At 37.4% G+C, this 25,933-nt stretch overlaps 1 protein-coding gene across 3 annotated transcripts in view; it reads right to left on the bottom strand.

Moving 5' to 3' along the window:
* Positions 1-25,933, bottom strand: part of ELL2 (elongation factor for RNA polymerase II 2) — a 52,695-nt gene that overhangs the window by 10,164 nt on the left and 16,598 nt on the right. For 2 of the 3 annotated variants that reach the window (XR_003256301.1, XM_026083477.1), the window contains exons 3-8: positions 12,294-12,415; positions 8,808-8,971; positions 5,648-5,907; positions 2,637-2,761; positions 2,400-2,493; positions 29-608 (exon numbers count right to left, since the gene is read on the bottom strand). Coding sequence is in view for 2 of the 3 variants with exons in the window: in XM_026083477.1 (XP_025939262.1) it covers positions 29-608; positions 2,400-2,493; positions 2,637-2,761; positions 5,648-5,907; positions 8,808-8,971; positions 12,294-12,415 (1,345 nt within the window). In the remaining variant the exon portion in view is untranslated. The remainder of the gene's footprint in view (positions 1-28; positions 609-2,399; positions 2,494-2,636; positions 2,762-5,647; positions 5,908-8,807; positions 8,972-12,293; positions 12,416-25,933) is intronic. The other variant, XM_026083478.1, reaches the window with a different exon arrangement.

Raw genomic sequence — 25,933 nt, 5'->3', positions numbered from 1 at the left:
ACAGGTAGAAAAAGCAGCATATTAATACCTTCACTTGACTCCAAACTGGAGGAGCTTTTCAGCTTGGCAGTTTCTTCTTTCCTAAGGTCTTTCTCCTTTTCATCCACACTCACAATATCATGCTTTTTGATTTGGTCCTTCTCCTTATGCTTTTTTGCTTTCTTTTTGGATTTTTTGTGCAACACTGAATGCTTCTCACCTGTGGACTTTGGACACTCTAACTGAACTGCAGTGGATGCTGGGATTTCCAAAGGAGTCCTAGAGGTATATTTTTCTTGCTGGTCCTCATAGATGCTGCTGCCATTCTGACTAAAGCTGTCTACAGGCAGATCTTGAGTCCCCCGGCCTTCAGGAGTGCTGGGGGAGTTGGAGTTAGAGTTTACAGTCTGAGGAGGGTTTGAAACAGGAAGGTGAGTAGAGGGAAGCGGTGGAGGAGTGGGAGTAGCAGCAGCTGCAGGGGGAGGTGGTGGCGGGGGGGCTGCAGCAGTTTTCTCACTGGAGGCAGGCAAGTGACCGTTGAATGTTGGTTGAACTCTGTTGGTAAGGTGAGATATTCTTGGTTTTTTATTCATTAACGGATCAATAAAATCAGAATCCAAAAGCCGTTTCTGTAAAAAAAAAAAAAAAATTAGTTTTGCTCCGATGCTGAAAGGTACATTTCCAAACAGGTAATTACTGAAAACATCTTTCTTATCTAAAAATAACCAGCAGAAAAATTATTGCAGCTAAATATATGCCTTATTTCATATTTAGTTTTTAACTTCTTATGATATGGCAAGTTCTTCTTCAGTCCTACAGCTAAGGCTTTTGGAAGAAAGATGCTCCACTCAGCTGCTCTATCAAAGCCTTTACTAAAATAAGGTCAGGTTAGTATTGTTTAGGTATCAATTTCAGTACAGATATATCTGGCAAGAGTAAACATTTGCTGACACAAAATGATGTTATTTATTAAAGCAGTTCTAAGTAGCATGTGACACTGTACTTATCAGAAAATGTAAAGTGCAAAGCAGATAGAAAGTAGGTAAAAAGTCAGGTTTTGCTATAGTTGTGGTTCTAGCTTTTCTCCAGCTGAAAAGCTAGTTTGTGTCCTCTTGTTTAACAGGCATATACTGCTTATGTTGATGTACAAAGCAGCAGCTTTGCCCAGAAGTGCCAGGCACAGCTTTATACTACTCAGCTGAAATAATTCCAGATTCTGTGTATATGAAAGTAGATGTGAAGAGGTCCATGAGACTTGCACCATTTCACCATTTCTGACAGGCAGCAAATTAGCAAGAAGCAGGAATGTGATATCCACTCCCCTCTTTTTTTAAAAACAGAAACACCTTGAGGGTAAGATATTTTCAGTACTTACTAGTTCATCATTCTATACAGACAAGCTCTTGTGTCCCCCGCTACTTTCAAATTTCAATTACATTTACTGAAGTGCAGTTTTAGTCACAGAAAGTATCAGTGATACTTTTCCTCAAAGTACTGCCTTCTATATGAAGGTTTTCAAGCTCCTTCTAAAAAGTCTGTATTGTCCTGTTTTATTGATAGGAAGAGAGGACATAAGTCTTTTAAGTCTGAAAAGCCTGAGGGAAGACTGAGGTACTAACCATTGACTCAGATGTCTTAACACCTACGCTACTCTGAATCATAAAGGAATTTAAATAATGCCTATAGAAAAAGAAATATCCCACCAATATTTCAAAGGAGCAGAATGCTACTGTCATTTGTTGCTTACTCTGGACTTCTCTGAATTTTATATTTAAACAGTGCTTAAAAGTAGCACAAGAATGCCTGTGCACATTTGACATATTAAAACTAACATATCACAAAGAACCTTGAACATATGTAATGGTATAACAAAAATACGTATCACTTGTCTTTAGAAGAACTCCCTATACACAAAGATAAACAAGTCATTTGGCAATACAATACAATTTTAAGTACTTAACCAGAAAGCAAATGATTGCGTAACAGTAATGGGTAACTAAGAAGTTAAGCTTCTACAGACGAGCTTAAGCTTCAGTAAGGTCAACGTACTATTGATAGTTACGTTCTAGGTCGACATGTTAGCTGTTCAAACATTACAGGGATAGTCACTGTCAGAAGCTATATGTGCATTTACAAAATACTGCCTACAAAGGAATCTTTTTTTTTGAAGATTTTAATAAATAATCCGAAATACAGAACACTTTAAATATAGTGGTCCTTAAAAGCTTATGGTCACATAACCTAAAGTCTTCCACAATGCGAACATTTAAAAAAAGTAATCATCCCATTAGAAATAAATGCTTCAATTTTTCACATGTTAAAGAAAGTATTACTGCCTCGCATTGCAGCTTTTACACCAATATAAAATGTGTTAAATCTTAATACACTACGTAATGTTAAAAAAGCCACAAATTAAATACCTGGGAAGGAGAAGTTGATGCAGCATCTTTATTAGAAGTTACTGAAGATTCCATATGACTGCTGCTGGTGGCATTCTGAGATGAATTTACTTTTCTGTAAGGATTACCCACATTTCAGGTTACAAGGCAAAAATGTCTGTGTCATAATTTTTTCATTATTTGGGAAGACATACACTCATTTTCCAGCAGACAGTTTTTAAAGATTGCTACTTTCCTTCTCCTGAAAACTGAACTTACCTAGCAAGTATTAACTCCAATGACTGTTTATCTATTTCGTTGTATCCAGGCCAGTCTTTCTGAATCTCTTTAAACACATAATCCTTCAGAGTGTAAGAGTTATCCTTGGGATTCAAGTTGGCTACCTACAGGCAGACATTTGAAAAGCAAATACATTTATTACGTAAATAAATACATTAATACATTAAATACATTACATAAATACATTTCTATACTCACAAACTACAGCAGTAAGATTAATACTGGAGAGCTATAAGCTGAAAATAAAAGCAAGCAACAGTTTTCCAGGTTTTAGATTGTTTTTATCAAGGTAGTTCTCATCTAATAGGCACTGATTCTCAAAACATGGTCAATTTTGGATCTAAAAATTTAAGTGAATCCAAAATTACTGTGTATATATGAAGTGTATTCTGTGAAAAAGCTCTCTGAACCGCATAACTGTATTTTCTTGTCTTTAATACAATATTAAGAATCAAGACAAATGACACCAAAATTTTCAGTTTTCACTGCACTAAATATGTTGAGATGCCCGAATATGTACTTCCAAATACAAATTCAGTTTTTAATTTCAGGAGGATGCCTCCTGTTCTTTTGTTTCATACAGGTATACTGGGTAAACAGGATACTCTTATCATAAATGATTCTAGAGCTCAAACTAATCTTGGAAACAACGTATGCTTTCCATCATCATATTAAGTGCTGTACTACAAGCAACAGCAGCTTTATTTGACATCATTTGTTTTGATAAATAAACGGCTTTTCTTTCTGAAGTGATTAAGTCATGTAGTTTAGTACATGCAATGCATAAGGTGCCACAAGAAACTATAGCTTTCTAGTGAAAGTCCTAAGTGACTACTTAACTAGCAACTAAACTTTTTCTTCCAGTATAAAGATGAATTATTCATCCAGCTCATTAGTTTTAAGCCATATCAAAGATTTACTGAAGAAAAAAGTAACTCCATTCATATACCTAACAAACTATGTTTTGAATACAAAATTTAGTGCTAAAAGTCAGAGATGTACAAGCCCAGATCCAGGCTGCATTTTTACACAGTGTTCATTATAGCAAATCAATTTCATGAGATGGTTATGTGCACGCTTGCTGTTCCTTGAAAGTTAGATATTTTTGCATTTTCCTTAAGAAAAGTATACCCAAATGTTAAAATAAGCTAGTAAAAGCTTATGACCATTGACACCTAAAGTGCTGTTTTAAACCTCCTCATCTGAGATCTGTTCAGAGTTTCAGAGAAAACCTGGGAGTAAAACAGTCTATGCCTGTTTACCCCAGACAAAAAGCTAGGTTACTCTTCAACACAAAACCATTGCTTTGTGTAGCTTTGACTATTTTCTGCCTCCAAAATATTTGCTCAAAATGTAAACGTAGATGCTCAAAGGAGGATTTCAATATGTGCTAGTGGATTAAAGCATGCTTTATCTTCTGATGTATTTTCTGACATTCTCACAGCTGATTTTAATTTTATTCGATACACTGCAGAAAAGCAGACACAAGATACCCAGAAACAGCAATTTGTCAAAAACAGAGTTAAAGCAGTATTCCCAGAGAAGCACGTGTGCATATTAGATCGTAACAAGTTTAGGCTCCAAACTTTAGATTTCTGCAGAAAAAATTGATTATGAAGATGAGAGAAACGTAAGCATGACCTTTCATGGTACAGCGCTTGACCATTTCACCAATGAACTAGAAGCAGAAGACTACAATGCTGGTGTACTGTAGCCATCCTGTTAACTTCCAAATGCAAACCAAGTACCTCCAGGTATTTTGCACAGTGTACTGGAAAAAGGTTCCAAGACAGTTTTCTTAAACATTGCCAAGAATAAAGGGACACAGGAAATATTTGCATCCTCCAGAGAGCTGAGCTTTTAAAATGTTCTATCAATTTAAAGTATAAATCGAGTATTTCAATTCATGTAAGAACATGGCTTTCACTAAATTGTAAATACCTTCAAGGTCAAGCAAACTACCATTGCACTAGGCAAACTTAAAGCAGCAATGCTAAACATATTCAAGCAAAAACTTAAAATTTAATTCAAGATCAATCAAAACTGTAAAAATGTTGAATTTTACTTGCTTTAGTTGTTTTTAAAACACTTGCTTAGATAAATAGGAAACATTCCTACCTTAAATTATTAATACATGCTTAGTTCAGTCACAGTACATGGGAACAGGTAGTATTAAGAAATAAGGGAGCAGCCACAATCGTATATCTTAACAAACCTTCTTAGAGCTGTTTTAGTAGAAAATTAAATGTGATACTCTTCAATACAGAGTTTAAGAGTTTCACCTATATAAGCTACAAACCTACCAACAATTTTGATGACTATGATAAATATTAATGGAGCTTAACTCAAAGGAGAATTAACTCAGTGGAAAAGCTACTTAATAAAAAAAGCTTCCAAGCAAGATAAAAACAGAATTCACATGATAGCAAAGAAAAACCTATGCTCAAAAAAACTGACCACTACTTTTTTCATTTATTGTTAGGCCGAAATAGCCTTCATAGGATTGCAATTCTACACAGAGAGAAGAGAGAAGTCAAGTATCACTTAGAGGCCACCAATACATTCAAATGAAAAACCAATCTATTTGATTACCAAACTTCTCCCCCATAAAGTCGGCATAAGAAATATAAAGCACTATGATGAATTATTTTAAGCAATTGAGAGAAACTATGGCCACCCACTGAGCAGTCCAAAGTAACAGAAAGAGGGGAAAAAGGCATTAGGAGCCAAGCTAAAAACAGTTAGTTACTGCTTGACATTCTAACAAAATGAAAACACCCCCAAATTTTTTTAGCCTTTCCTTTCTTCCCTCACTTTATACAAATGCCTCAAACTGCAAGTCAAAGTTGATCGGGAAAAAGTTAAATGAGAAGAGTATCATATAAGGTGTTTACCAGTTTCTAGCTTAAATACAGGAGCAACATACCTCAAAATTATGATTAGAAGAACAGCAGGGGAAGAAAAAGCTGTCAAGAACTCAACGGTCTCACCTGTTGAAGGACAGCTGCAAGGGAATTCTTGTCCTTTTGGTTAACACCATCTCTCTGCAAGCGAGCAAGCAACTCTGGTTTCTTGTAAGTCTTCAATGCGAGCAAGTGAATCACCCTGTCCCTGTACGGTCGCTGAGAAACAGTGTTATTTACATGAGTCTTCCGTATTGTATTTGCTGGGTTCATGGGTGTTGACCTCTTCCTCTCAGGCACAGCATCTGGAATGCTTTGTGGTGCTTTCCTTATCTGTACTCTTTTTCCTAAAGTAAGAACAAAAAAAAAAAGTGACATGAGAGGTCAGGAAAAGACAAGGAAGGTAATGTTAAAGAACTTACTAAGCCAGATAAATTGCAAAAGCTGTATTTATTCCGCATTTTAAGATCAAGATCTATTAGCATATTGAAGTAGTAAAAATGCATCAAGCTAGGAATTAACCATGAAATAATCAACATAAAAAAACCATGCAAATGAGCAATATTTGTAGGAAGATTTTACTAATATCTTCATATAGATGCTTTTATTATTTTTTCAGTTTAGAGTCTCAAACCCTTAATACCGAAAGAATCAGACTACCTTCAGAAAGAGTTCTCTGAAGCATGAAGCAAAGCTCTTCTGTATAATTAAAAAGTTCCCCACTAATGCCTACAGAGCCCAAATCTAAACAAATAATTGCATCACTGCTAAAAATCAAACAAAAACAAAACAAAACACACACACACAACCAATGCTTGGTATTAATCACCTGAGTTACAATTTGCTCCACATTCCAAACTGAAGTGTTCACCTCTACTACTCAATACGCCCATGCACATGGCATCAAGTTTGTCAGAAACAATGTATCAAAAATTTAACAATTCTTGGGACCGAGTTCGGAGAAGTTTTTAAAAYAAAGCCTGCACAGCATTTTGATTCAGACTCTATAAAAAGCTGTGTCCCTCAACTGGAGGGACAAGTCCGTAAACAACACATCCAAAATACATAATAATGTCTACCCTGAATTTGAGTTTTCTGGAAAAAGTCACAACTTCTCTACATTGCTAGCCATTTCTAATGACACTTGCTATAGTGCAGAACAAAATTTATCAAAGCATTAAAGAAAATTATTGCAGTGAAAGTTACTTGCAATCTGATAGAAGAGGCGAGACAAACTAGGCAATTTTTCAAACTAGCAACTGGTATGTTTTGTACATGACAAACTAATGAACGTGTGTGAGAAAATCTGAAGCTCTACCTCTATCAAACAGGCTTGAAATTTAGGAATTTTCTGAAGTAATACACATACAGCTGAGCTGTATTTGTATTCTTATCCCCAGGAATAGTAAAGATTTGTTTCATTTTGCAGTGCAGACCAAACCTTTATAACCTTTTTCAGAACCATGCATGTTCCCTGGACCTTGCCCTTCTGGTTTTCAAGAACAAATGTAATCATGTAAACCTACATGGTTACATTTTTAGCACAGTATGAACTTGTCAGTTGTTTAACTGAATGAAATACAAATATTTTGACAAGTTAAATTCTATTTAGACACACACGCACCCCTGGCATAACAGATAAGAAAGTGTTTGAATACTACTTACACTGCCATGTCTGTAAATCACTTTAGAAAAGTTAACTTAAAACGCAACCAAACCTTAAACAGTTAACACTGGTTCCTAATTGATGCTGTATTAAACATACTATAACATTTAAGCAACCCTCATATGCCCTAACAGCAACTAGACCTGTCTTGTATCAGAGCTTCATCTATGCCAGTCTGAAACAAAGTATCCCAGAACACTGCATAGTGTTACTGGCGTGTTTAAACCCTATTTCTTTAATATATTCACTTAAGTTCTACTTAAACAACCACTGAGAATTATGCAATGATTTGCATGTAAAATAGAAATGACAAGTGACTACCCCATCTCAAGTTTTAAAATAAAGTGGCAGATCTTAAATTGCTATTAAAGACCAGTTTAGATAACACATGGGAAGCAGATCTGATTTCGCATCCTAACATTAACGAATGCCTTGTCCAATGCCATTAGTGCCAAGGCCACAAACATTTAGTTTTGTATTCCAGAAAGCCACGAAGGTGCCTACTTAAAATGCCACGCAATGAGACAAGGCATATTGAGCAAGCATTGCAACATCACTGGCATGAACGTTTGTGCTGGCAGAGGCCCTACAGTTAAAGCTGTAAGTGACAGTCTGCTTGTCCTATACTCCGGACTCTTGTATTCATTAATCTTTGTAATGTACAAATGGCAAGGGACTCGCCAACTGTGGGGTAGGCAGCAAGAAGTGCCTTTCATCAGGTCACCTTTGGTTTTGCCCGAGAGGATAGAAACTGTCTAGCCTTTACACTTTCTGCAAGTCAGAGCGGTAACTCCTGTAAGGGGGGTACAGCTCAGCACCGCGGGCAGGACTGCCATTGCCTCTACTGTGGAGTACCTGGAACGCAGAGCCCTCATCTTGGGCCTATTTCCAACTGACTTTAGACTCCCCAGGGAAACAGGGCACCAAACAGTTCAATAACAGTGTCACCTAAACTCTTTGTTTTGCAGAAAGCTACAAAGTCCTCAGAAAGACTCCAACATTACTTAACATTTTTATTTAAAAAAAATGTCACGGCCTCACAATAACAGTTGCTTATTGATGATGAAGTGAGAATCAGAGGCTAAACACCAAACCATTGTTAAAAACTAGTCTTGCTAAATAAATTCTAATTAGCATAAGCATTAGCATGTGTGAAAAGCAAAGTTTTTCTCCAACTATTAAGCTTACGAATTTGTTTACAAGAATTTCCAATATTAATTTTTTTAGGTTACAAGTTAAGGTAAAGTTTAGCACAATATTTAGGTATTCAGAAGTGTTGTTACAAAAACATTAGCTATTAAAGAGAATTTAAGTGTACAGGAAGTTAAAATCTCATGTCAATGGACAAGATTTCCAACAGCCAAACAATATGGGAATAAGGAAGAAAAGACTGGCAGACTTTTAGGGAAAAAAGGTTACATCTGAATGGAGCAACAGGATTCTAAATCTATAATGTGAAGGTGAGCTACCTAAACTTGATCTTTGAATGTATAACTTTGCCAACAATAAGCTGACAAGATTAATTACTGAATTAGAAAAAAAACTTACAGGCATCTATTAGAAAATTAAATACAACCATACCTACAAATGGTCCACCAGGTTTAATAACCTTTGCACTTCGATTGCGTGATTCCTCTTCTGCTTGGGTCATGCGCTCTCTGGTCATCTGATAGGAATCATTTGTTGCACATACTGTAATTTTATCCTGTATAAATCCCAGGCAACTGAGTTGAGAGACTCCGGAACTATAAGAACATTGAAAAAATAACTGAGGCCAATCACTATTTCAAGTTTGGAGAGGTGGTTGCATTAGAAACTTTAAAGCCTGTCTTAACAGGCAAAGAGAAGTGTTTTTCAATTCTTGACTGCAAGCTAACATGTAAATATATTTCAAATGTTTCAGAACCTCTCTACATGAACACTTAAATTGTACTGATTTTACCTGTCAACACAACTACAATTCTCATATAGATATGCACGGCGACTTCATGATAGTCTTGGTAGCTGTACCATACTGATAACTACTGCAATAAAAATTAAATCTGAACAGAAGTAGTTATATTGGAATCCTAACTGTACACACATTATGTCTAAGGGCTTTTCAAATAATGTCCAACTCTTGATGAAATAAACATTTGAAAGTCACATGCTTCTTCTGCTTGTCAAAAGGTAGTCTGTCTTCCAGTTGAAGAAGGTTAAGTCAGCCACCCCGCAAAATGCAATTTTTACTTGTTACTTTGCCATCCAGAGTTTCTCTTCATATTTATTTCTTTCAGAAAGATTCTCTTTTCTCTTCGCTTATTTTGTATATTTGATAGCACTGAAGAATGTTTATGGTTAATCCATCTGTTGTTGTGAGGATTTATATTTAATAAGAGACACTTAATTCCTCCTCCTCCCCCCCAACTGGAAAGAATTCAAGGGCAGATGTGGTATCTCTTTGATAGAGTCAATACAGGCACTAGATTTCAGGACAAGTTTCTTGAAGAATATGGTTCTTAAGGGTCAATGAATACTTTGCATTCATATAGGCAGCAGATATCAGCAGTGGTTCACGGACAGAATTGCTGACTGACGTTCCCAAAAGGTGAGGGTTTGGGTTTTACTGACCCGGAGAGGGGGTTTCTCCCCAGAATTTCGTGCCCTCATTTCCTCTGGGTGAGTTTTACATGTATTGTTATACCACAGTGCATGTCTGTACTCAGCTGAGAAAGCACGTTCAGCAGTCAAACAATGACTTCATTTAAACTGGCTCAAGTATTATAGCCACAACAGATCTTTTGTGCTGCACTTGCCATTGCAACATCCAAATAACTCTGATCAGAGAAAGCACAACAGGTTTAGCTAATTGAAGCATTTTTAACAACCCTAAAACCTTCCAGTTAGGGTTCCAAAAAGAAAGGTTCAGGAGGATTTGGCATCTAGTTTCTCACCAGGTTATTTCAGAAAGTCAAAAAGCTGGATCAAGCCAAGCCTTTATATTGCACAGTATTTAAAGAATTTACAGCGATGATTTGTCTAAATGGAGGCTATTAGACATTATTTCTCGCCCTCAAGTCATACTATTTACCCATTTACCTATTCTACCCATTGCCCAGTTCCTTGAATGCTGCTGCCTTAGCACTTCATTCAAATTCAACATTTTAAAAATCAACTAGCATTTAAGCACTGTACATCGCTCAACTATACGTGGCATGGTATCACTTCCAAGATCGCAGTGGCCAGACTCCAAGTGAAGTTGCAGGAGAAAAAAGGGCCCCACTGGGGAAGTCGACAGCATGAATTAGCTCCTAAACCAACTCGCCCTAATGCACAGAGCATGTTCATCTACATGAGTGTTAATGCTCAGTAAGGCAGATAAAGCTTAGACGTGAGACAAAGACCAGAGAGGCTGTGTAATCTCCCTCCTTGGGCTGGAGATTTTAAAAACTTGACTGGTCAAAACTTTGAGACAATTTTGAGACCAGACCTGCCTTGAGCAGAAAATTGGACTAGACAGCCTCCAGAGGTCTTTCCTGACCTAACTATGATTCTATAAGCTTATAACACAAGTCTTGCATTATCTTTGCAAACACTTTGTACAGAGAGTTGACTACAGAGGAACTCAAAGGCTAGTCTGAATTAGATTTTGAAGTAGATTAGTAAAGCCACGTTAAAACTACATAGGCATTTTCTTCAGAGAATTAGAGTGACTTAGGTTTAGTTTCACTTACACAATGAATTCAGTTTAGCTTAACTGAAGCAACTACTTCCCAAACAAGAAAGTGTGCACACAGAAGTTCAATGAAACACTTGAGTCAGACTTGAGTACCCCTATACATTAGGCTTGTCTACACATGGTAGCTTATGCCATTTCTCTGAGAAGAAAGAGCCATCTTACACAATGGTTCTCTTGAAGGCCACTGAAAGGTTTTCTAACAGGGAGTTTCAGTACACCAGCTGCTGCAGCAGGCCTTTGGGACTGCTTCATCAGACAGAGAAGAAGCAGGACCTTCTCTCACCATCTGCATGCACTCTGGCTCCTTACTTTGTGCCAGCCTCAGCAGCTGTCTGACCCCTTTCAGATAGTTTAATCCCCACCATCACCCCAAAAATACCCTAGTCTGGTACAAAACCATTCAGCTTTTTGCCACTTCTATCAGTTAAATCAGTTCACAAAAAGGCTGTATTATAGTAGAAGTGAGCTGATGCAAGAAAAGTAGGAAGATGAGGATATTCAAAGACCTCCCTGCCTTAGGCAGCAGAGAGCTATTAAATCAGCTCATTCTCTTACTGCTCTCAAAATTCTCCATCTAGACAAATCCCTATTTCAAGAATGAGAGCAGCAGCTCTCCTGTGACCAAGGACCTCAACAGCATCTTTCACAGATACACATAAGACATCGCTGTTTGCTATTAGTTTCCCAGATTAATACATAAAACCTGCCTGCTATTTGCTACTAGTCAAGAGGGATAGGCAGTTGTTCTACAGCACCCAACTCCATCTACATTAGGGATAAATATCATATTCCAGGAGCTAAAGAAAGATTTATTGTGAAAGCATGGTACTCTCTTGCCTAATAGGTAGACATTAACACTGTTCATTTTGTTACTAATTTAAATGAACCAGGACAAGGCACTGCTGTATTGCATTTGGGTTCTGAAACACGATAGTCATGCAATTATGGATGAGGTCCTTGATTTATGTGGTTCTTAAAATAAGACAACTATCCATCGTGGCCAGCATGCTAGCATGCTGCCAGCTATAATCATATTTACATATGGTCATAGAATAGATCTGGTTTACCTTGGATGATGCTTAACTCCAAATACTTTTAAAAATAGCACCAAGAGGTGAGAAAGGACTCAAAAGGTTACTTTTTTTTTAATTAAAAAAAAAGCAAAACCAAGAAAAGTTCTATGTAAAAGCAAGTATTTATAATTAGCAAAAAATCATGCTATTGCTAGGAATTAACCTTCTACTGCAGCTCTTCACTAAGAACACTTCTGGTAAACTTTTCCACTATATGTTCAAAGCCACAGAATCTACTTAAATTTGCTATGAAAGAAAATGTTAAGTAAGACTTACCTTGAGACCGTTTGCTGGACACAGTCAAAGCTTCCCTGAGGATTATCTTTGCCAACATTTGACAAGTAGAAGTTAAAATGATGTACTTCATTTGGGAGATCAACTTTGGGAATTTTAACAAGCTAAAATGAGAAAAAAGTTTATGTAAAAACTTCAGTCTACACTCCTTTGCTCATAATAAACTAGAATTGTAAGTCTTCTGGAGATTTAATTTTAAAATGACAAACTGTATTTAGAAAAGTTTTTATATGATTTCAGTCATATCACTATAAAGTCTGCTTTGGCATAATTCTCCACACTGGCTATGTCTTACACTTGTAACCGTACTAGAAAAGCTGCAGTCATTCAGGGTCTAATTCAGCAAAGCATTTCTTAAAGCAGCAAACAATCCTTTCAAACTTAGTGGAATTAACATGCATGTACTTAACTTTAAACGCAAGTGCCGGGGTATAATCAAATGAACCGAAGTTCAGCTAACAAGACAGATTAGAGCAATTCACACAGAACCTATAGGATACTTCCTTGACTTTTTAATTTATTCAGTCCTAATGAAGGTCATACAGGATTCAGTTATAGAAAATAAAATAAGAAAACAGGAATGGAAGAAAGAGACCATAACCAAGTTACGAGTCTAAAACTTATTAAACTATAAGCGATGAAATTCAGCTCCAAAAGGCATTAAAATCTTTTCTTTTGCTCACCTCTAAATCAAATTATTTGTGAAAAAGTGAAATTGTATAGAGTTTTTGGTACATTTAGTCAGATGTAATAAAAGTTGCTTTCCTTGGTAGCATAGATCATTTAGTACAGGGTATACTGTATTCTACYGGAGTTTGAAAATGTAAATTATGAGAAATAATTAAAATGCTTATTGACATCAGTACGTTTTTCAATGTGCTGCTTTACAAAAGCAATACTGAAGCACAGAAACTACTGCCATCTAACTACTGTATTCTGAAGGTAATTAGCTTGCAATAAGTCTAAAAAACTGTTCTTCCAAATTTTGCTTGAACTTTGAATGGATTAGGAAATACACTGGACAAAGGAAGATATTTATAAGCAATATTCAATACTTAGAAATCCTTCTCAACTTTTTGCTTGCTAAATTGGCCAATCTTCATAAATGTAATGTCATTTGCATGAAGTAATAATATAAAACTAAGAAATTCTACTACTATTTAAAATTATCAATACTGGCAGAGCTTAGCAACAGCTTGGGACAAAGAACAGGCACAAAAAAGACAGACAAGTTATCTGACCACCATATTCAGTTACCTAAGCTTAAAATATTAGCATTCTTAAAAAGAGCAATTTGTGCATTTGAAATAAGAATGAAAAGAAAGCAGTTAAGTTACCAAATACAAAATTTTGGATTATGTATGCAACTTTACTGTAAACTTCATAATAATTAGAAGGTAAGATCCTTTCAATCTAAAAAAATCAGACATCCAAATGAAACTTTTGTTCCAGAAAGTTAGTTATCACTTATTGAAAGTTTTAGTATATTGACTTTACAATATATTTGGCAGGTATGCAAATGCCCCACAGGTGTGTATTATGAATTCGACAGCACCATAAATAGAAGATAGAGAATTCAACCCAATGAATAAGCAGTAATGCTTTAATGTGATACACCTTTTGGAAAACCAAGAAATATGCACTACAATCAATCTAAGACTGCCCCTCAAAAAACACAAGCAAATAGGGAAGTAGACAACTGTTGCCATAAGTTGCTTGGACTTTATTTTCAAAGCTTATTTTGTATAAATCTTTCTCTATTTTCAGTTGAGCAGCCTAAAGATTATATATGCATGCAAACACATAAAGCATCAGAAATACTTACACTCTGATATTTAGATTTAAAATCTAAAAGAATTTCTGTGAATATTAGGTTATATAATGGCTGTGTTTTGATATGATAATGCAAAGACAGAAGCTGGCCTAAGAGCACATTCAAAAATACACAGAGGCCTATGAAGCTTATCACCAACAATGATTTACCAGGAGTAAACTCAAAGGGAAGACCTGAACTTTTATGACAAATCCCCCGACTCCCAAGATTTAGGAAACGGGACTCTCAGACCACTCCAATACGCACAAAAAAAAATCTGTAAATAAGACAGTGATGATGATGAGGGAACCAACTATTGCAGCCATCGAGATAGCTTTTTATTAGACAATTAAATGACCTAGCAATTTACTTTTATTCTCAAATTTTTAGGATATCTTTTTCAAAAATTTCATTAGAACTACATAATCATTCCTCAGGCATTCACTAAACAGGACAAAGCAGAAAGAAGAATTGTGGGGGATGTTTACTGCTATACTTACGACTTCAAAAGTAGCACAGCAACTAATCTGATGACAAAAATTTAACCCTTTCATCTTCAATTTCAACCATCAGATTGTTACTTCCACCTTCTAATAGAGCAAGGAAGAGATATAATGGAGAAGGTTTCTGACTAGGTCTGGAGTATTGAAAAAATTCTTAATCATTCTAGATTGATATGCAGTTGCCTGTTTTATTGCAAAACTATTATTTCATTTGTAATGCACAATTCCATTCATAAAAATGAGGAGGCCCTTTTTTAAAGTTCTTACAGTTAGAAATAGTAGTCATTTTTGAAGAACTCAAATAAAGACAAGAGCATAGTGGGAGAAAGGGGATGTTGATGTGGTGTTTCTCACTAAGGGTATCTGAATCCAGTGGAATGAAGGACCCAGCAGTAGCTATCATAGCACTGGAAAAGGACATGTTCAGAGTATCCACAGAGTCAAAGCTCTGTCCCTCATACAAGCAAATGTATTGAAGAAAAATCCATCATAATTCAGATAACGTAGTTTAAAAAACATTGCAAAAGCTCTGAGTGAAAAAAGCATCTTAAATTATATTACACCAATTAAATCAGATAAGCCTATTTTCCACATTATGGTTCAAAAGTGAAAGCCAAAACATTTATGAAGTGGAATGAAGTATAATTATTAAATCTGCGGATAACACAAGGCTGGCAGGGACAAAATATATGATAGAATTAAAATTCAAAGCAGTCTTGAAAAATTGGAGAAGAGGTCTGAAAATAAAAGTATACTACTATTCAAAGAGAGTGTAAAGTACTTTGAAGATAGGGATCAACTGACTAGGGAGGCAGTTCTACAGCATATGATCTTCAGGTTACAGTCAAACAGAAAATGAACACAGGCTACTAGTATTATGTTTTTGTGATACTAGAATGTACGAACATGAATATAGCAACAAGAAAGAACAGCATGAACTGCATGCAGCAAGATGATGCGAGATTGCACGTGCTTCTCAGCACTGAAGAGGTCTCTATTGTAATACTAAGTCCTACTTAGGTCCACAGCTGAAGACAGAGCCCACAGGAGAAGGACAAGGGCAGGCACAGCCCCAGAAAGCTGGGCACCACCACGGCAGGAGCCGTGGGCCAGCCCAAACTGAAAACACGGACCAGTCTGACAACAGGCTCCAAACAGAGCTGTGTCAGAGGAGAAGGGTCTCGTTTGCTCACTGTGTGTGCGGTGGGATGGCAAGACTCCATTTGCAGTGATGGCTGGTATCATCCCTGAGGCAAGATGACGGCGGAATAAAAGATCTCCTGAAGAACTAGACATATCTCAAACTGTGGACCTGTGTAACAGAACTGCTGCTGAAACCAGCGGATCGGAACAGAGAAAGTGTGCACCACGCAATGGACAGTAGACAACCTTGTAAGATCCTTTCAAATCCTAATTTTTATAGAATAAACGCATTCAAAAATCCTCCAATGTCACCAAAGTGTCACTCTGTTTCGCTATCCACCCATTTTCCCCACACTTAAGTAGCATTCTTCGTTGCCTCTCTGGATCTGCCTTCTTGCTCTTCAGAGATTACTGCTGCTTTTTGCAGTTCTGGCCCCCTCACATCCATGTCACATACCATCTCTCCAAGGTAACACAGGGCTCGCTGGGCCCCTCTGGGGAAGTTCTAACTCTGGGGCACTGCACTCTACCAAACGCACTCCTGCCACACACTACCGTAGAATTTAATTCAACAGACTTCCAGGTTTTTTCTTCATTTCCTCACAAGGAAGATCTCATCTCCTGTTAACCTGAGTAAGCTTTTCTTAGAGGCACAAGCATAAATTCTACCTAGGCAATATGAAGTCTGGAATATATTTGCTAGAGTTCCACGCTATTTACTCATTTTTAGCACAAATACATAAGCCTGGACAACATCTAGGTTTGCAGAAAGCAGACCTACTGTCACTTCAAATCCTTAAGAACAAGTCTGGACACAGCTGACATCTTTTGCAAAGTAAGGGAAAAAATGGTGAACAAGTAACACTTTAAACCAGTTTATAGATTCATCAACCCCTGCACATAAGCTTCCTATTTTGAATACACAGTCCCTCTTTCACACTGTAAATTTATATAGTCCTTAGAAGTTCAATAGGTAGTTCAAGGACTTTCAATTTAATCAGAATTAAGGAATAGCATTCAACTTGAGATAAGCATAGTGACCTAAAGTTTGTTTTTCCTATTTGAGCTACACTTTCAGCAGAAGTTCAGGGAGCCTGAATTAGGAAAGCAAACACTGCAACTGTATTAGTCCAGAACAGAAATTTTTACTGTTATCAGGAAGTAGCACCACAAGCCAGTTGTCAGTACTTTTGTTTTTAAAAAGCTGCTTAATATTGAAAAGAAATTTGCTATATTCTCTTGCAGCAAAGAGAAAGATTTCTAAATAGCAAACACCTTCTCTAGCAATAAGAACTGATACAACGCATTACTTAGAGCTGATCTACGCTCCTCTAGAAACAGTGAAGTCCTTGTTATGATCCTTCATTAGATCTACTGTATCCTTACTAGCAGGCAACCAAAAGGCAATGAAAGTAGAAACCTCTGAAGGGAAGTTGCATCTATATACACCTTACCCATAAAGAATCACTTGGGTTGTGGCTAGACAATGAAACAAGCCACCTCAAAAACAAGTTCTTATAAACACATTTCAAAACGACTTCTCCCCCTGGTTTAGGCACAGTTCTAGTAAAATGAACCATGTGTCTTCCTCCTAATATTGCCCTTCTAATTTGAAGCATTTTTACAAATAGGTCTGAGGTGATAATTCTGCAGCCATTACACTTTTCAGAATGTGCCCTAGCTCAAGAAGGCAGGGCGTCATTCTCCTCCCACACCTCTTCCTCATGTGCCCAAACGCTTTTATCCACGTGCATACTACCTTCCCCATCTTTTACAAGGAGCCCATTACATGGAATATTCTTCCCACCACCAAAGAATGCATCAACACAGCGAGCTGTGCTAAGCATCACTGCAATCCTCCTGTACATCATTTCACATTAAAAATACAAGTCATACAGGTGGCTTCTGCCTGCCACCTTGGCCCTGGACAGCCTCTACTACGCAAGCAGCTCCAGTTCTGCTAACATTCAGCTCAGATCTGTCTTAATACTTGTCTCAGGAGATAACTTATAGCTAGCTTGCAACCTACAGACTGGTAATAGTCTTAAAACAGAGTACTTATTTCAGAAAATAACTTATGCAGGCAAGTTCTGCTAGACAAGGATTTACAAAACAGAAAATAGTGCCTGTTCACACCTACAATTCCTAGGATCAAGATGAGGCTAAGGTGTATCCCCACACCTTGACTCTCCTGCACTGTCAGGAAACTACATAGGGATAATGCAGAGACTGAAGACAAGAAAAAGCAGCTGAAGATGCAGTTTATGCATTGACAGGTGAACACTAACAGTTTTCCAACAGCTTTGACTGAACTCTCTGCTCTCTAATGATTTAGCTGTTTGTTTCAAACCCTTCCTCTCTCATACTTCCTCTTAGCTTTACTTCAKAACTGCCTCCTCACACCATTTTATCTATTCCCTCACCCTCATACTTTCCTACTTAAAAAAATTGGCTCTTTAGTGAATCCATTGATTAATAGACTATGTCAAAGGTAAAGTCTAAAAAAGGTGGTCAGAAGCATGTCCAGAAGAGTTATTTTCAAGTTCTAGAAATAGAGCAACTGCACAGGTTCAGAAAGCTAACCTGGCAGAAAATGAACCTTACAGAAGGAAGGTAGGTTTCTACAAGACTAGCTTCCTGAACTACTTTTCACTGCAGTGATCGCACAGTGACATTACCTGCAGAAGGGCCTTGTCTTCTTAGTGCATCACTAGCTGAAAACAAAAAAACAGAACAACGGCTGTGTTGTAGTAAGAGGTAGCATCAAAGGGCAAAGAAGTGAAGCACACCTGTGCATAAGACAGTAGGGATACCAGATCTATTTTTTTTATACACAATGAAAGCTATTGAGATGCCAGCTTGGATGTGCTTAAGGAAAACCCAGTAGGACAGAACTGAGTTGGTAAAGGGTCCTTTTGAATTAACAAAAGCTTTTAGCTGAGAATACAGTAGTCAAAACGGGAGAATGAACATTTTGTAGGAGTTTAATCTTAAAAAAATCATATGTTTTATGAAATTTGAGACTTCAGATAAAGCAGTAAAGCTTTCTGCAAGCTGTTTGAAAATAAAAGGATGCAACCAAGACACTTTTAAATCTTCTAAAATGAAAACAGGCTTCCATGTTTAAGTGACCAAAAAGGCAAGACTTAAAGCTGACTAAAGCTCAGATTAAGTGGTCACGTGACCTTAAACAAGCTGGGCAGACGACTATGTTGACAGAACTGCGCCTTTTGGCACACAAGCACCCTTTTTGGCCTCCTTTTTACCCCCTTTCATAGGTAGTTTTCCCTACAAAAACTATACTTACAGAACCTTTTATTTGCATCATCATATCAGTCTGAAGTGTACTCCAACCTACATGCTGTGCTTTTGCTGACCCAGCCTTAGTTTCACAAACTACCAGCTTGGAGCACTTGCGCATGAGCATCAAATGCTCTTGTGACCCTCTGCAGTCTAATTATAAAATATTATTTTTAAAATCTACATCCCCAAGTTAATTAACAATTTCTTACAATCTAATGGATTTAACAACAGAGGATATCCACTAGAACAACTCAGACCCTTGACTTCAGTCCCCTGCCTCTTTATAAATAATTTCCAGATGTATCATTAATCTCTTTTACTCTGTCATATTGTCCTCACTGACTCTTTAACTTGAGAATAGTTTTTAGAATTTTCTCCTAATGCTTCTCCACAGCCTCCCTCCTTTCATAACCAAAGATTCCACTTTCACCAGCTTGTAGGCTCTCTTAATTTTTGTCCTATACTTTTCCATCACTTCTGGCAATACCATATACTGTTACAGTGTCCTTAATTAAGGCTAGACATGTTTTGCTTTCCAAGCCTGAAACACTTCATCTTCCTTTCTGAATACCTCTGCCCATTCTCTTTTTGCTCTTCCATGGTAGCATGTCATACAGGTTGAGAGTATTTACAGTGCTCTATTTTAAGCTGCTTCTGCTTAGTAGGTAAGGCCACTCTTATTTTTCATCATTCTTACCACTATTTTTCCCCCTTTAAACCTTACTTACCTTTAAAACACAATGTTTGGTAGTTCACAAGCCTAAACTGACATCTGTTCACTGCCCTATGCAAGTCATCCACACAAATACACATCTCACTCCATAAGCCTCTACTAGATCTACAATAGGTTTACAGCCTCCTTGCATAAAAAAGAAACAACAACAACAAACAGTTGCAGGTCTCAAAAATCGGATTCCAAGGTCTGGAGCCGGGCAGTTCATCTCAGCAGCCCTGTCAGTAACCCTCTACAGGCCAAAATTTACTAACGGCTTTTTTAGATCAGAGTGCAAGTCCGTATTTTGTAAATCAGTACCTTTCCTCAACACTTTATTTGTAAAGAGGCAAGTAAATGTACATCCACAGCAAAATCCTGTTACTGGAAAAGGGCAGTACTGTCCTCAGCTGGGCCATTCTATATTTTACATACCTTCCAGTTTTACAAATTCCAAAAGGGACAAATTTTACCATAGCAGCCTTTGGCTCTTGACTGCAGTAGCTTTGCCCAAGGACCCTTGCTCCCAAGCTCAAAACTTTGCTCATTCTCTTGCGTCAGCACAGATCTCTAGCCTTACCTTCAAGGGGACAGAAGTGCTCCAAAAACCAGCACGCCCAATTTGAAACATCAAAAGACTTAAGTGCAAGAAAAATACTTTAGCACCAATTTATATTCTTTTCATTTTAAAATAAGCAATCACGTCATTTGCTAAATGCTGTTTCCTTCAAGTATCAAACCTCCCCCTTTGTTAAAGCTGCACTACAGAACTTCAAAAATGGTCAATGCCCCTTTCTAAAGGGAAACTGAGATGCCTTAGCCTTTCTACAGAAATAACGTGATTACATGTGGCTGCCTTGCAAACAAACTTAAACATCTTCCTACACAAGATCCCTTTGTGATGCATATATTTTACTGATTATCCTGATCTGTAGACCACTGGAGGATGCTAAAGGGAAAAAAGCCTTTCATCTAGCTTCAGTCTCCACTCCTCCTCCCTTTCTCAATTCTCTGGCCTCTCTTCTATCCACTGGCAATATTTGCTTGTTCTCTTAAAGTTCATACAGCTATCTTTATGAATTGTAGAATTAAGAACAGTGTTGTTTTTTCATTGCCTCACAACAAGAATTCCTCATCAGCTTTCTAAACCCTCTGCAGAAAAGCTCTCTTCACAAGGGTTAGAAGCAGTGCTCTCCGACACCTACGCTGCTGCACTGCCCACCAGCTTAAGATGCCGTACGTTGGCCATTAGATTCTTTTTGCTGCAGTGAAACTATATAGCGTAGCTGTGTCTATGCTATCCTTTTGCACTGTTTCCTGTGAAGTGTTAAGGCTCCTTCTGGCAGCTTTGCATTTCTTCCCAAGAGGACAAACTCCTGGCTAGCAGTGAAGAGGATTTAATCCTCCAGAAACAGCACAGTAGTAGATATTTAGTAATAAACACTTGGAGGTCTTTTTTTGTCAGGGCAAGATGCATAAGCAACATGAAGTGGGATAATAGTATTTGCACAGAAAGTAATTACAGTCAGGGAGAGAAGACCAAAAGCTTGCACAGGAACAGAGAATAAGACAAGTAACAATTGTCCTTAAACTAGGGCCTGACACTAAGTTTCAGCACCTTGTAAAAATGAGCAAGTAAGAATATGACCACGTTGACTCTAATCTGTAATGCCACAAGTAATACATTATAAAAACTTATAAAACAATGGCATTTTATATTCTGTGTTTTCAGAAGGGCTTTTTATGAGATTATCAATGAATAAGCAATAATTCCTGCAACATATGAAAAAGTATAAAAGATTTGTTTAAACAGTAACGGATAGCTGAACCTGAACAGTTCAAGATACCACTTAGAAATTTATGGAAGGAGCTGCACAATTAAGATGCTCTGTATCTGACTTCAGTTTCCAGAAAGGTGATGAAAATTCTGCAGGGGGTCAGCTGGCTGCCTGTAGTTTCCAGAAATAAGCATGTTCCCCTCTCCCCATCACCAAGTTTAGCCTTGTTGTTTCCACACATACCCATGCTCCTGCCCATACAAAGATTTTTTCCACAGCTAGGCATCAGCTAATTCCCTGGATGCATTGATACTCAAAATTGGTACTGAGAGAGTTCTCAGATGTCTACTCTCTTGCTCTGGTTAAAAATCATTAATAGATTTGGGGTCAAAGAATTGTTTCCCTGGAGTGATATCAGCAACAGTTGATAACATTCTGCTTTGCTCTGTGACAGGGTTATACGCTATTACTAAGAAACATCTAGCAGTCTTTGCCCAATAAATCTGTAGACATTGCAGAGACTCAAACTGTAGTAACACCTCCAGTCACTCCATCTCTACACATGGCACCCTGCAGACCCACCACCTTTGTGTTCATTTTGTTAGCCTTACATCAAGGTGCTGGCAACTGCAAAGCTAATGGTTTGCAAAGCTAATGCTTTGCAAACCAACCTGGTTGAAACATTGACCGATTGCAGAGGGAGCACCCATTCAGCCACAAGCCTGACAGCAGTCTGGCGCAGGTAGAGCTAAAATAACTCAGAAAGTTCATATGCAAGGCACTGCGTAGCCTGCAAAAACACCTGCTTGCTGTGTCATGTTCACTTACCCATGAGCAAGCCTCATCCCCAGACACGTAAGCAGTGTTTAGAGAAGTAACTAGAGCTGGTATTTCTCAGTTAAGCATTGAAGGTAACCATCTTGTTAAAAGCCCCAAAGGTTGACATGTATAAATTCAAGTAAGATTGATCTCAAATTGTTTGACTACATGTTTTGACATGACAGTTTAGCAGCACTTCAGCTCTTAGATGAAAATAAATGTTTTTGTTTAGGTAACTGATCTCACAGCAAGAATATTTCCCTTAATATTAAGTCAGCTGGAAACTAGGACTCAGGCACCAAACTGGCACGATGTGCATGAAATGAAGTAGCATTTGACAAGATGAATACTGTAAGCATTAGTCTAGAAACAGATATACAAAGGAACATAATTAGACCTTTTTTAGGCAATCAAATATTCTCCTAAGAACCATTTATCCTGTAAATTGTCATGGGCTGTGTTTCACAGAAAAAGTTGTTTTACTCTGCAGAGCAGAAGAAATAATTGACCTAGTTACAAGCAAATTTCAGCATAATACTCCATTCCTCAAACTAGACAACTCAATTTATAAGCTTACTGGAGAAAGATAAACATTGCTGTGACTCCCCCAAATGCATATGGCAACCAAAGTAGAGACATGCTGAAGGCAGATGTATTACAAAAAGAAATCAAGAAAGCTGCCAGTCTGGGATATGGTGTACTTTCCATCAATTTTGTCTTTAAATTCCCTATGTAAAAAAAAAGGTATCAGCAAGTTACAGGACATGGCAGAGAAACAGTTAAAAACACAACAGTGAAAACACAGGAGGGAAGAGCATACTTGTTTAAAAATGAGTATCGCTATGGACAGTATAGTGGACTTAACAGATTTCTTTACTTATCCCTATTGTGTTATAATGAAGCATAAATTGTCAATATTCAAATTAGTCAGGAATATTTTATCTAAAACAGCAAAGCTTCTATATTCTCCAGATTAACATAATGTAAAATGCAATTTTAATTAAAAAGTATTTCTTAAAAATTATTCTGCGTCAAGTTGTGCATGTATTCCAGAAAGCAAACAACCATCCCTCCATATTTCCCGTTCTTGTTCTGTACTTTGTAGGTGCTTGCTCTGAATCTAGAAGAGGATAATGATCCATTTTTTGCAGTTTCATCCTACAGCTATCTCAGAAGATACAAGAAGTTATAGCCCAAATAGTTTACGAGCAAGATGTTCCAGGAGAAAAGTTCCCCCCTCTTAGGGGCTGATATGTGCTCTGGTGCAAAAGTTTATTCTAATGCTCACGTGTATTTTATTAATTTGCAAACAACTGAAAGTTCCTAGCTATGCTTATTCAAACTGTTTTAATACTGTTTCAATGGTATCTTACTGAAAAAGCATCTAGAGGCTAATTATGCTGCATATACAGATTTCCGATCACTTCCATTTCACATGCACACCATCTTTCTGAATCACTGGATTTTCTATTGTACTTTCTGAGGCTGCCAATATACTTCCACCACTTTTCAGATCCCTTCAGAGCAATTCTATCCCACAACAGAAAAAAAAATAAAGCTTGCTTTTTAAGTGTTTGTATTTGACATGACCCAGGAATCAAAAAGGCAGACATTCAAACTAGGAAATGCACTGATACAAAGTCTGTCTTTGCAATGTCAGACTCCGTCAGCAGCAGTTTGAGTATCTGTAAAGAATGACATTTGTATGATTGTAAATTATTGGTGTGACATGATACCTAGATCTCTCAAGTTATTTTTTTTTCTTAACTACTTTCACAATACTCCAAGGTTACCATCAGAAATACTAAGGTATCAGCTGCAGTGACATTTGAGCAATTAAGAACTCCATAATCCACGTAAGCTAATTAGTTGGGGTTGAAGGTATCTGAAAAACCAGACTGTGACCAAGTTGCCTCTTGAATATTCTGAGCATACAGGTTGACAAGATTTCAAAAGGCACTTTATGTAATCGTTCATCTAAACTTTTACTTTTTTGGTCCAGCCACTCTTGCTACACTGACAGCATAGACCAATCACAGAATGAATATGAGGTAACTTAAGTACTGAAATTTCAAATAAGTAGCACTTACTATGGATCACGTAAAACAATAAGTGCATTAGCTGACAGAGTCCACAGATTTGAAATTACCTTTGAGATGGGGGTAGAAGAAACCAGATTTGCGGAAAACTGATTTGACACCAGTCTCAGCTTCTAATTCAAAGATGTGAATAAAACTCTTCCAACTTAAGGCTCCTGTTCCAAGGCTCAGCTTTCAATTCCTGTATCTCACACAGTTTTAGATCACCCCAAGCAGAACCCTTTTATTTCTCCACTCAAGCCCTTCTGATCACCCAGAGAGGAAGCAGACTAGAACGTGCAGTAACTAGAAATGAAATATTTTTTGAAATTCTTTTTAATGTTAGTATTAYAGACTCTGCTGAGAGTTACATAGCTGCTTGAATTGCAAAGGAATTATTCTGAAGATACTGAATACAAATAAAATCAATACTTGCTTTTAAAAACATTTTCAGGGAAAGGAAGATACTTTTGCCGTCACAGATAACTTGCAATGTATTGGCACCTAAGTAATGGCTACATTCTGGAGAATGCACTTCTAGCACTCTTTACCCCATGGAGCTCTAACTGTAAAATAGGTAGCAAACAAAAGCCTTCCAAAGCAGCAAGACAGGTAGCCTATCATGCAATTTTGTGCACTCTGGGAAACTTAGAACATGGCCACACAATATGCAGAAAGAATGAGTCTAAGATTTTCCTCCTATTATATGTACAGTAGTAAATTTATTTCATAACATTTAATCACCTGCCTTAACGAACTTAAATTTCTGTCCCTATTGCAGATACTTAGGATGTAGGATTCTCCTTCAATAAATTCCTTGGTTTGAATTTCATTAATTATGAGTAGATTTGAAAAGTTCTGTAAGTACTTCTTGCTATAGAAGCAAAATCTAAGTCCTTGCAAACATTTCCATTTCACACAGTGTGGGAGCAGACTTTGCTGTTGAATTTTGCCCTTGAAAAAACTCAGACCCTGACTAACTTCTAATAGAAACAAGGATGACAACATTATTAGTTAATAGCATATGTCACTTCATCAGTCTCAGGAAGCGTTCCTTTGTCTTTAAAAACTAGCAACTAATAAAGCAATTATTTCTTGCTGACTTGAACACAAGCTGATAAACACTGCAAGTTACTAAATGTAGTGTTGCTTTCCTCCTAAAAGTCAATTCAGGTAATTAAAACATTGAAAACTTTCTGTAGATCACATTTTTGTTAGATACAGATATGACTTCAGATGTGTGCATGAGTCCATGAAGGAAGAGAGAGAAGGAAAATGTTTTCTGATTCTATCTTACTCTATAGCATCCTGTGCCCACCAGAGTCCAAGGTGGTTGTAAGCGTCCTCCTTCAGATTCTTCATTTTCTACCTTTCTACCTCTACCGGGAGGAAAGGGGAGAAGGAGCAGAACACCAGGGAGCCTCTCCCCCTCCCCAGCCCAGATYCAGCGTTGCTGGAGCTGAGGAGAAACAG

The sequence above is a fragment of the Apteryx rowi genome, unplaced genomic scaffold, assembly GCF_003343035.1.
Source record: "Apteryx rowi isolate R43461 unplaced genomic scaffold, aptRow1 scaffold_603, whole genome shotgun sequence".
Lineage (NCBI taxonomy): Eukaryota > Metazoa > Chordata > Aves > Apterygiformes > Apterygidae > Apteryx > Apteryx rowi.
Note: the sequence above shows the minus strand (reverse complement) of the source record. Positions and strands in the feature narration are given on the sequence as shown.